At 41.5% G+C, this 13,023-nt stretch overlaps 1 protein-coding gene across 2 annotated transcripts in view; it reads left to right on the forward strand.

Annotated features, from left to right (window-relative positions):
- Positions 1 to 13,023, forward strand: part of SRGAP1 (SLIT-ROBO Rho GTPase activating protein 1) — a gene marked incomplete at its 3' end in the record, with an annotated part of 268,789 nt that overhangs the window by 195,668 nt on the left and 60,098 nt on the right. For both annotated transcript variants that reach the window (XM_082665120.1, XM_082665121.1), the window contains exon 8: positions 1,943 to 2,044. In XM_082665120.1, the coding sequence (XP_082521246.1) occupies positions 1,943 to 2,044 (102 nt within the window). The remainder of the gene's footprint in view (positions 1 to 1,942; positions 2,045 to 13,023) is intronic.

Genomic DNA, 13,023 nt, shown 5'->3' on the forward strand with positions numbered 1-13,023 from the left:
TAACTTACATTACTCTTCCCCTGCTGTACCCAGCAGTTGTAAAAATTCCCAGTTGTCTTCTCATGGCTGCCTTTGCATGGGATCTTAGCACAATACTCTCAACAATCAGCCACTACCACCTTTTAAAGCAATGATCAAACACTCTAATGCCTCCAGAGGCCAAAGAAATAGAGATGCAGACTCACCTGGGTGTAAGCACTAAACTGTTGCAGGATAGTTAAAGAATTCTTTCTCCACCACAAGACATTCAGATTTAAGTTCAAAACAAAGCATTTTGTTGGCCCAATAGAATCTGTCTGAAGACTTCTTATAATCCTGATTTAAAGATCTCTGTAAAGAAAAATAATTATAAATGGCAGGAAAATGGAAGACAGGAAAAAAGATACAAACCATTTTTTTAAGACTCAAGTTATCTCCAAACTGGTAAAACGAGCATTAGAAAGGATGTATTATATCTTAGCTTCTTTATATGAGTTTAGCTTTCTATCCTATTTTATGCAAGGGAAAAACTCCATTTAAACCATTTTTGAGTTACAGAGGTATATTTATTGTCTGTGAACAGGGGGAAACAAGAAGAACCAATAATGGAGCATGCTCTATAGCACTTGGTGTCCCAGCTGTGCAAAACAGTACTCATAGATTAAAAACTCAATTTTAGCTTATTGTGGTGACAGTATGTTTTTAAAAATAGACGTATTTATAATTTCCATGGCAGATATCTTCTTTAATGTCATATTTTCTCTGAAACACCTAATGTTAAGACTTATAAGATGTATATGTATGTACCTGATATATTTCTAACCTAATTTTATTTTTGCTTGATTTGATAGAGTGAATTACTTGATTAAAAATGGTAAGCAGTCTTTATGCCAATAGCCCACGAATTTGACAGGCGAGTGGCTTATCCCACCCAGAGTTATGTTTCTAAAACCACATGGTTTTAATCTTTCAGTTATGGATGGATGTGTTAAACACAGAATGATAAAATGTCACAAACAAGTGATTTCATTTGGGTTAAAAGTTGTTACTTTTTTTTAACTATTATTATTTTAATATAGTAAGTCTCTTGCCCTTTTTTATGGCCAGTTCTGCCAGGAAGCAATAATCTCTACGATGTCTTGGAGACTCCATAAAAGGAAACTCTCATTTGCTGAGACCATTTCTGTGATGAGAAAGATGAAAAGAAATTGTTCATTTCTAGTCTGATTTTAATATAGTTAAAAGGCTCTTAATTTTGACCTTATCCATAATTGAGATCATGGCCAAGATATCTTTCTACCAAAGCCTAAGACAAGTGGCTTCCTCAGTTTCACGGTGAATCACATGATTTGGCTGAAAATTGGCAAGACAAGCCATGGTTGAAGATACAGAAAACAGTTATTCATTTTTTCTGAGTTTTCACTGTGTGCCAGGCAGTGTTCTAAGTGCTTTATGTACATCATCCCGTTTCATCCCCACCACAGCCCTATGGCATAGGTACTCTTACTATCCCCATTTTACAGATAAGGAAACTGAGGTTTAGTAACTTACTGTAGTCACCCAGCTGACTGTAACCAGCAGGCTCTGCTGCCTGCCCTACTTTGGCCTGCATGACCGTACACTTGGATCATCCGTCACACTCTGCGCAATAACTTATTCCACAGGCAGACGGCAGCATCAGAGCTCCATCTCCAGCAACCGCCACCTTCTTAGAGGGATGCTTCCTACTGCTGCTTTTTTCCCAGTCATATCCAGGCCAAGCAGCTGCATTCTGCTCTTGCCACTTACATAACAAGTTCATATTTAAGATTGAAGTTTTGAGGTGGCTGTTAAAAGTAAAATATGTAATTGGAATCTTGAGGGGATCCGCCTGATTCATGCAGCCTTTAAATGGGAGAACTGTGCACCTGGAGGCTGGCTGGACGGCTCCCTGTTGTAACTGTGGTTTCTGATTCCCCATCAGGTGTGTCAGGTCAGCGCGCAGCAGCCGGTCCAGGCAGAGCTTATGCTCAGGTACCAGCAGCTGCAGTCCCGACTGGCCACGCTCAAGATTGAGAACGAGGAGGTGAGCATGCTTTCTGCCCTCACAAGTAAAATGAATTCTAATGTAAACTGGAAGACAGTTTCGCACGACCTAAGGGAATTTAACATTGTAACTGCAATCTCTCCATCCTGCATTTTCAGCTAGATCATAGTTCCTGAAGTACTCCTTGTAGAAGATAAATGCAAAGGTTCTGTATTCTACCATAAATGAATACTTTACCAGGGATTCACTGCATACACATGTAAACACACCTTTTATTCTTAAATTCTTAAATACTGAAAGTAGTTCCCAATAGATTATCAAATTCAACATATGTGTTCAAGAATCTACATGAATGTGTGGAAAGAGATGTCTGACATGTTCATTTAATCCTAACTTTTGAAATTAGTCAGTTTTTATGCTTTTTTGTAGTTTCTAGGTTTTTGGTACTGAATATGGCATTACTGATATAATTATGAGTACAAAAATCATAGTACTTGAATGGGAATATAAAACTGTTTATTTGCTGACATTACTGGATTTAAATGGATAGAACATAAAATGTGAATTATAAATATATGTTGAGCCAGAAAGCAGTCGTACAATTCAGCTGCCTGTTTCTGAAATTGATTTATTGGGTCCATGTTCTACTTAAATAAAAATAGGAACCACAAATGTTTCTTGTGTTAGTCAAGGCACTCAAATGTAATTTACAGGAACCCAAATCACACTTATTCAAGTCACAAAGTTTACGTATTGGTCAATGTTTGCAGTAGCCTTAGTGGTGATTGGATCTGTGTCCAGATGATAGTTATCAGGAATCTCTTTTCATCACTTTGAAGTGGTATCTTCACGTGTGTTGGTAGGAAGTCTCTCCCCATGTCCTGTATCGGGAGATCCAGGACTACATGGTCCCTACAGTTTACCATCTCACCTCATCCCAACATCCTTATCTCTGAAATAAGGTCTTTCATTGGCCTGACTTAAGTCATGCATACTTTTGGACCAGCTATTACAGCCAGGAAATGGGATTTTTTCATTGGCCAGCTTAGAGCCTGTGCCCATTCATAGAACCGTTTGACAGCCCCAGCAGAAATACGTATTTCTAGAGACAAACAATTTCCAAAAGAAGAAGTGTGGGACAGAAAGGAAAAAAACAACAATTTGCCCTTGATAAAATAAATGATCAAAATTCACTTTAGTACCCTCTTTTATTCTGATTCCACTGAGATGTTTTGAATTATGTGAATGTGTGTTTGTTTCTGTTAAGAAAGAGTGTCATGTTTCTAGACCAGTAGAGTTTGGTGAAAACCCATTGCAGCCTTTCTGGTTTCTGGTCTTTCTGAAAAAACCAAACCACCCCTTATTCAAACATGTGTATATAAGATGCAACCAATGTGATTACGATTTCAGTCTCTGGGTAAAGTCCCCCTAATGAAACTTCCCGAAGGAAGGCTGTTGCTCTCTTTGAGGTGTCGTTAGAGCTCAGGGCTCTGGCAAGGCATCACAAAATACTCACTTAATGCAGTTTACTGGATCCTATTAGACCTAGGGTTTGTATGCCTAGTGACTTCCAGTTTTTTTTTCATGCATAGGCTCTCGTGGTTTTATTTGGAAACGGTCTCTAAACTCTAGGAAAATAGTGTATGATACACAAGGTCGAGACTGGCGGCCCACAGACCTGTTTGGTTTGGCTCCACACAATTTGGGCCTGTTAAAAACAGGAAAGTGTGGGAACTCTAGCCCCTGTGTTGCTTCGTGAAGGGAAATGCTGGGGTACTCGAATTCCACTTTGCCATAGTCGTTCAGTCCTGATTTTCTTACATTGGACTAGTCCATTTATGTAACCTGTCTGGCCTCTGCAGCCCTTTGAGTTTGTGACCCTAGTCTTCCTCTTTGGGCATAATGTGGAGAAGCACAGTATCTTTATAACCTGATAGGGGCAGACAGTGCTTTCTGAGGACTAATTTTTCAAAATTTACTGTAGAAACAAATGAATTGGATTGTCCTGATGTTTCTTCTGAGCATGACAAGTGGTTTATGATTCTGGGAGGTGGAACAGATTCACTGTAGTAGAATGGGATTCCCAAGGAAAGTAAGATTTAAATTGGATTTGTGGCAACCAGTAGACTTCATAGGTATAGAAAGAGGGAAAGAGGTTTTAATATATTTTCAAGGTTGGAGAACAGAGCAGTTTGGTTATCACCCAGGTTCTCCTTGGGGATGAGCTGAAGGTGAAGCTGAAATTGTGTGACAAGAGGCATTGAGAACAAACTTAAGGAGTTTTGATGCTGTGGGTCAGTTCATTTCAGTAAAATAAATATTTATTGAGCAACTTATACATTCCACATATTTTGCCAGGTGTGGAAAGTACAGAGATGAATAAGTTACAGTTAGCATGTGTCTAGTGGAGAAGTAGTCTATAACAAGTCGTTTATACAATGTGAAAAATAAGAGACCTAACTTGGGAACAACATAGCAATCATTGCTGATTTGGAGCCCCTGTGTAGCACTTTTCTCCACCATGAATAAGGAATTTGCCTCTGATCTTCCACTGATAGGAGGACAGAAAATTGACACCTTGGTGTCAAAGCAAAATATACAAGTAAAGAAACACATGCATAATTTATGTAATTCTCTGCCTCTGCACAAACTTATGTGTATGTGTGTGTGTGTGTGTGTGTGTGTGTGTGTGTGTGTACACACACATACTCATAAAGTCCAACATTTATTGGAAAGAGTTTAATTAACTAAAAATAATTATGACTGCCCAGTGAAAAGATCAAAGTTGAGGGAAAATTTCATCCAAGCTTACAAAAGCATAGAGAGGGCAGCTAAATAGAACATGAACCTTTTCACCAAATCTTAGACAACTATAAATAATGGACACCCCTTGAAACTGTAGGAGGCCTTCTAAGAAGGGAGTTTCCATGCTAAGAGCCCACAGACCATGTCTGGCCATGGACAAATTTTGTTTGCTCTACAGTGCTTGATTTTTTTAATTGTTATTGTCATTTAAAAATTGGAAGTTTTGGGGCTTCCCTGGTGGTGCAGTGGTTGAGAGTCCGCCTGCCGATGCAGGGGACACGGGTTCATGCCCCGGTCTGGGAAGATCCCACATGCTGCGGAGCAGCTGGGCCCGTGAGCCATGGCCACTGAGCCTGCGCATCCGGAGCCTGTGCTCCACAACGGGAGAGGCCACAACAGTGAGAGGCCTGCGTACTGCAAAAAAAAAAAAAAGGAAGTTTTGCATAAAAATGTGGATTTTCAGCTTCAAAAAAATTAGATCTCCTCATACTAGACCTGCATTTCTATAGGACAATAACTGGCTTGAGCTGAGGAGTACATACTCCCCTTAGACGCAGAGCACGTGCTTCCTATTTGCCATACGCCCCACTCAGCCCACTTGCCTATTTTCATTACTTGGCCCTGGAAGATAGTTGATTTTGCAGCACTTGCCTTAAAACAAAGAGAAGAGAGCAGTATGCATTTGTAAAATGGCCTGAGTATACTTGTAAGTAGTAAAAGTTGGAAGTAAAGGCCTGAGAAGGGCTTGATAAAATTTGTGGTTGATGCAGATTCATAATGGATTGTGACATTTACTGTCACTTCACAGTAAATGAACTGTGAAGTTCAAATGTAAAAAACTTTACATTTGCCTGTTAAACCTTTTAAAATGAGCTTTCAGTTTCATTATGCTGTGAACTTGCATCAGTGATACCTTAGCCTTATGATTCCAACTTCCAGTCAGCCAGTCCACAAATATATATTACTAGGTTCGCTGCGTATTGTGCCCATAGAATTAGAGCAGGGACTGCTGCCCACACAACTCTATTCCCCCGGTTTGTTTTTTTTTTTTACTTAAAAGTATAACTTTTTATTAAAACTTTGAAGTGAAACCTTAATAAACATTATTTTTAAAGGCAACACTTTGAAAGCAACCTAAATCTAAATGATCATTTATACCTTTCTCACTATACACAGTTTCCAAAGTCCAACCTAATGTTACACAGCCATGTCCACTTTCTGAAAATTTACCGTTCAAGTGAAATAGGGAGATTAAGAGGTACAGACTTCCAGTTACAAAATAAATGAGTCAAAGGGATGAAATGTACAGAATGAGGAATATAGTCAATAACTATGTGATATCTTTGTGATATGTGACAGATGGTAACTAGACTTAAGATGGTGATCATTTTGTAATGTGTAGAAGTTTCAAATCACTATGTTGTACGCCAGGAACTAACTAACATGGTGCTGTATGTCAATTATACTACAAAAACAGACCAAATTTATAGAAAAAGAGAGGGGGGTGGGGGAGAGGGGGAGTTGGATGAAGGTCATCAAGAGGTACAAACTTCCAGTTATAAGATAAATTATTACTAGGGATGTAATGTGCAACATGGTTAATATAATTAACACTGCTGTGTGTTATGTGTAAAATTTGTTGAGAGTAAATCCTTTTTGCTTTTTTTATTTTGTATCGGTGAGATAATGGATGTTCACTAAACTTATTTTGGTCATCATTTCGTGATGTATTTTAAGGCAAATCAGTATGCTGTAGACTTTGTTATTGCCCTGTCAATTATATCTCAATAAAACTGCAAGGGAAAAGAAAGAAAGAAGGAAGGAAAGGGAAAGGAAGGAAAAAATTTACTTTTAACCGTTGTTGTAGGGATTTCAGCTTAGGGCGTCATTGCTGTGGCTCCTTTCTTTCAAAGCTAGCCTCTGGAGTAATTCCCCATAGATCACATTTCCCTTTCCTTAGAGTTCCTCATTCCTCCCTTTGTTGGAGGAGAATGGGGTGCAAGAGGATGGTCATGTCCCAGGTTTCAGGTGAGTTCCTGGGACAGGCTGCCAAGTGAGGGTCCTTGGCTTCACACAGGAAAGCATTCAAAAGTGAGCCAAGGTAAAGTGAAAGAGTTTATTTAGAGAGATGCACATTCCATAGGCAGAATGCTGTTGTCTCAGAAGCAGCCCAGGATGATTAGTTTTTGGGGGCTGGGTAATTTCATAGGCTAAGAAGTGGGAGGGATATTCTATTTTGGGGAAGGGGCAGGGATTCCCAGGAATTGGGCCACCACGCACTTCCACCTTTTGGCCTTTATGGTAGCCCTCAGAAGTGTCATGGCGCCTGTGGGTGTGTTGTTTGGCATATGCTAGTGTATTACAGTGAGCATCTAATGAGGCTCAAGGTCTACTGGGAGTTGTATCTTCTGCCATCTTGGGCCTAGTTGGTTCTAACCAGTTTTTGTCATATCCTCAATGGCTGTGTCATTCTTTTAACGGTTGTGCCCTGCCCCCTTCCCTCCTGTCTCACCTTTATCAAAGCCAAAGAAAAGGAAAATGAATTGCATAAGTAAAGCAATTAGGCCTTTCTTTTCTTTAGGACAGCCTTATTTTTAAGTAGTTTGCCCCATTTTCAGACCATTTGTCCCAATATTTGCTCCAGAAAATAGAACTTTCGTAAGCATGTCACTTCTGTGCTATGAGTAAAACCTTCTCACACATAAAACAACTAATTTCTCTTAAGTTATAGTAGATTTATCCCCCTGAAGGGAATAGAAAAGAGAGTAGTCTGTAATTAATTCCTCAGTTAATTTGTAGCAATGTTTAATGAACATATAAATTTTCCTAGCACCACTTAAAATCTTTCACCAACAGTTTACTAGGGAGTATTTCGCAGACTGTTCCCAAATATAATCCTTACACAGGATATTTTCAACAATAATGAACAAGATTTTAGGCAAACATGTGAGATAATTTTCACGGCATGGGTAATTGAGGGAAGTAAGAGATATCTTGGTTTTACTTTCTGTTACCCGAAAACTGGGTTCACCTCTTGGTGGGAGTGTAGCCAAAAGACACAACCAAGCCAAAGCGCAGGAGAAGGAAGGATTTGTTATTACTTGCAGCAAGTAAGGAGAATACCGGGCATCTTTCCCAAAGCAATGACTCCCCAACAGCGAGAATTGGGGAATTTTTAAGCTAAAGGTACATGCATATTCCTGAAGAGGTTTGAGCAGAGGAGAATTCAGCATAGAATTGGGGGCAAAAGTCAACAGAGTCCAAGTTTAGTTGATTGAGGTCAGGAGGGTCAACATCCTCTTTCCGTCCTCCACCTGGGTAGGGGCCTTAGTTCCTGCAGAACTCAAAGATATATTATGTATATCCCTTGAGGAGGAACTAGGACTCTGCTTTATCACTGTCTATTGTTTGGCTGCCTTTTCTCTGTTCCTGCATTCCTTTGTTCCCTTGAGATCCTTGGTTACTGAGACCTGTTCAAGGGCAAGCATTGTGGCCAGCTTAGATCACAAAATGGCTTAGGCTAAAATGGCTTCTCTTATGTCAAGAAAGCCGTCCATTCCTGGTTCTCTTTCTCCAGGGACCCGCTAACCTATCTGCTTACATTTCTACTTAGGGTAGAAAAATCACATTTCCCCCCATCAAATTTCCCATAATACCAATCGATGACTGCGGCAGAATCTCAAGTCATATACATCATTGATCAAACCCTTAGGGGCAGTTGGTTTAAGAAGTGAAGCTTGATAACCACTTAATCATTATTGCTATGTCTGATGACTTGTGTGGTTTTAACTTCATTTTAACTTAAGTGTTTCTTACTTGTCTGAAACCTTCTACTGATGAGGTTGACAGTAAAATCCCAAACAAAAGAAAACTGCCATTTATCCCTTAAATGATAGCATCATCTCAGCCAAAATTGAAAACAGGATCAACTGTTTCTCACTGGAAACGCCTGTTGTTAGAAGCTCTGTGTGTGTGTGCACGTGCGCGCGTGCGTGTGTTGTTTGTTTGTTTGTTTGTTTCAAATAAAGCCTTAACTCACTGAAGGGAGGGCCTTGATCCAGAAGAATACCAAGCGGAATGAGGAGAGTTTCTAGAAAGTGTCTAAAAGTGATTAATGGGGTAGGGCATCTGGAAGAAAATGGCAGAGCTCAGGATGACTGTCAGCAAGGAGACCCCACGTTGTTGGTGTGTGCTGAGCTCTCCTCTGGCGTCTCAGCAATTTGGAAGGAGGAGGACTCCAACTTCCACCGTTCATTCAGTTCATTCTCACCGCCATCTTAAGAATCTGCTGTATTCCATGCACTGTGCTAGTTAATAAGCCGCCCCTGACCTCAAGGTGTTCCCGCTGGAGATAGAAAACAGAGGCCCTCTAAACAGTGTGGTGTAGGTGCTGTTGAGAAATGGATTTGGGATCATGCTCCTCAGACCACTCTTAGCAAAGGGTCCACCCAGAAGGGTCATTAAGTCAGAGTCCAGATGGGCTGCAAGAAAACAGGCTTTCTGAGACATGACTAAAGCAGAAATGTTGTTCAGAGGGCTCTAAGCAATGATGATGTTCTCTTCTTTGGATTAAATTGTATCATTGCTGAGAATGAATTTTGTTCAGAAGTCAGGAGAGCCTGGTATTTGTAAACATCGCCTTAAATGCAAGTGTGTAGGTTACTAGTGTGAATTCCTCTGGAATGGTGACACTACCCTTCCCCAAAAGCAGGGGGAAGAGCAGCAAAAATCAGACTGTTTTTCTAAATCTGGCAACACCTTACCCAGCAGTGACAGGGTCACTGGCACCTGTACCCCCCTGTTAAGGTACCAGGAGCAAGGGAAGTGCTCTGCCGCTGCTCCTGCCTTCTGTGGCCTGTGCTGGCAAGAAGTTTCTGTACCCCTGGCTAATTAACTATGGCATTAATCCAGTTTATATGTGTGTGGTCTCCTTCTGCTAATTTTGAATACACCTGAAAGGATACAGTGCTCTAATTGAAATACATACAAGGTCAGTGGTAGCAAGGAGGGAGTAGTTAAGTGGGGAGGGGAGGACAGGGCTAGGGGTCACCTTCACAGATGGAATGATAAGTCTTAAATGATGAATAGGCCTGCACCAGGTGCAAGGTACAAGGCACAGTGCCATGAAATAACGTGGTGTGTGTTAGGGGTTGAATTGTGTTCCCCCCAAATTCATATGTTGAAGTCCTAACCATCAGTACTTCAGAGTGTGACCTTATTTGAACATAGGGTCTTCACAGAGGTAATCAAGTTAAAGTGAGGTCATTAGGGTGGGCCCTAACCAGTGTGACTGATGTCCTTATGCTAAGGGGAAATTTGAACACAGAAACACAGAAGACAATATGAAGAGACAGAGAGAGAAGATGCCGGCTGTCTATAAGCCCAGGAGGCAGGGCTAGAACAGCTCCTTCCATCACGGCCTCAGAAGGCACCAACCCTGGCCACACCTTGATCTCAGCCTTCCAGCCTCCAAAACTATGAGGCGATAAATTTCTGTTGTTTAAGCCACACAGCGTGTGGCACTTTGTCATGGCAGCCCTAGAAAACTAAATCAGTGTGTTTGGAGAAGGAAACTTCTTGTTTTCTCTAATAATTGTAATGTCCTGGGAGAAGAAAGGCAAAAGAGGTGGTCTACAGAAGGCTGCAGAAATCTGCTGTCAGAGTCCAGGCCACCTGGACACTCCTCCAGTACAGCGTGTTCTTTGGGTTTTTCATAATTCCTTATCATGTTTTTGGCCTCTCCTTCTACCAAACCCAACTGTGTTTCCTTGCTACTAATGGGGAGTCATTGCAAGCCTCATATGAGCTGTTTCATATCTGCTTCATTATGTTCCCCCTTGTGACTTATGAACATGGCTTGTGTGTGTGTGTCAGAGCTGGTGTTATTCTTCATCGGGAGTGTCCCATGGGATAATACATAGTCCCAGCCATTGTATCTGGTGGCTTCTGTCACATCCTTTATTCTTCCCGATAATTCCAAATTTAACCATGACACTCTTGTTTCTGAGAAGGAAGTTGAAAAAAAAGAAAAGCGATTGACAAGGAATCACATTCACCGTTGCTGGGTCCACAGTATGGGCCATAGTCTGTGAGCCTGTTACCGAGGACTTGGGTGGGTGTGGCACCTGCCAAGTCACTGGACAGGTCCCTGGTAGGCAGGACTGGCCCTGGACTGCAGCTGAGCAGTCCTAGATCTAAGTCACAGGTCTGCAGTAGGGTCCACAGCCGGGACCAAGTTCTGCAGGCCTGCCTCTGGGGGCACAGATGGGCATGTCTCCCTCCTGGTCCCTGGGTGGGCAGGACTGCTTTTGGACTACTACCGAGAGGGACTGGATCCAACTTACAGGGCTGCTTCAAAAACCAAAACTGCACAGAGTTTGGCAGGCCTGACTCTGGGCATACAAATGGGCTTGTCTCTTGTTGGGTCCCTCGGATGGGTAAGGCTGCTCATAGGCCATTGCTAAGAGGTATTAGAGCCAAGTTACAGGGCCACTTCATTATCCACAGTTGGACCGAGGTTGGCGGGCCTGCCCCCAGGGCACAGATAGACGTGTCTTCAGCCTGGTTTCTGGTCAAGCAGAACTGCCCCCTGGACTGCAGCGGGGCTCATCTGGAGCCAGGTTACAGGACCACTTCAAGATCTGCAGTTGGACCAAGGTCGGCAGGTCTGCCTCTGGGAGCAATGACAGGTGTGCCTCCCAGCATGTCCCTGGGCAATAGCACTGCTCCCAGACCAGGGCTGAGAGGGACTGGAACTGCATCATGGGCTACTACAGGGTCCAAATCTAGGACTAAGGTCAGCGGGCCTGTTACTTGGGACATTGGTGGGCGTGACTCCTCTCGGGTCCCTTGGCAAATAGTGCTGGTGGCAGGCCCAAGGCCAAACAGGACTGTAGCTGCGTCTACAAGCGGACAGGCTATTTCTGGGTCTGTAGCCAGGGCCAAAGTTGGCAAGCCTGCCACCTGGGCATGGGCCAGCTTTCTCAAATTGGACCTTGGCAGTTGTGGGCTCCATCAAGGTTTTACCAGCTCCTACCTGGATCCCAAAGCCCCCACAAATGCACTTTTGTCCATGGATGGCTGCCAAATTGTGGTTGTGGGAGTGTATGAATAGGGGACCTCTAATTCTACCATCTTACTGATGTCACCTACAGGATAGTGAGTCTCTTCATTCAGCCTATAGATATATAATCATGACTTTCTCAAAGTACTTATAATGTTATTTTAAAAATCACCTTTAATGTGCTTTTTTCCAGTGTCTGTCCTTTGCAATTTGCATATCCTCAGGAATAATGACTAAATCTGTTTAATTTTTGCCTCCTTTTAAAATTTGCTCCATCACGTGACCTCTTTAAGCCTCTAAACTAGCACTGATTGTTATTGTTTCTTCCCTAAACAGTATTTTGTTGTTTTAAAAAAAAAAACAAAAACCAAAAAAAACAATCGAACATATCTCTACTTCCTGTAGTGGTGGACTGAGTCACTCAGCTGATTCTCGCACATTTCATTATCCAGGACAAGGTACATGGCCAAGCCTGAAACCCATGACATACAGAGCCATATGTTCCCAAAAGGAAGAGCATCAAATGTTTTGAACAGAAATAAAATCCAGTGATTCTGAACTATTAGTGCCCCTAATGGCTTGGAAAAATAAACAAACATTCTCTCAGGATGATAACCTCACCCTAGACCTCAAATAACTCTACAGAAACTGTCCAGCAAAGATAACTAGGTACATAAGGAGAAAAGACAACATGAGTGATAGCCAGAATACATAACAGACAATAGAAATATACCCACAGGAACTAAATATTGGGATTACCAGAAAAAAACTGTAAAAGAGCTATTTACTGTGTTCAAGAAGTTAAAAGTCAAGCTTAGATTTCAGCAGGGCACTCTTATAACCTATAAACAGTGAAATAACAGATTTGAAAATGAACCACACAGAAATTCTAGAGCTGAGAAATACAGTAACCCAAATTAATAAATCAGGCATGGTTTTAACATCAGATTAGACACAGCTGAAGAGTGAATTATCAAAATAGAAGACAAATCTGAAGGAAGTAATCAAAATGCAGCATGGAAAAACAAAAGGATAGAAAATATGAAGAGAAAGATAAGATACAGAGAATGCAGTGATTTTTAGCATACTAACTAAACTCCCAGAAAATATTGATAAAGAAAGTAGAGACAATATTTGTAAAGATGATGGC

Source organism: Grampus griseus, assembly GCF_964374135.1.
Source record: "Grampus griseus genome assembly, chromosome: 11".
Lineage (NCBI taxonomy): Eukaryota > Metazoa > Chordata > Mammalia > Artiodactyla > Delphinidae > Grampus > Grampus griseus.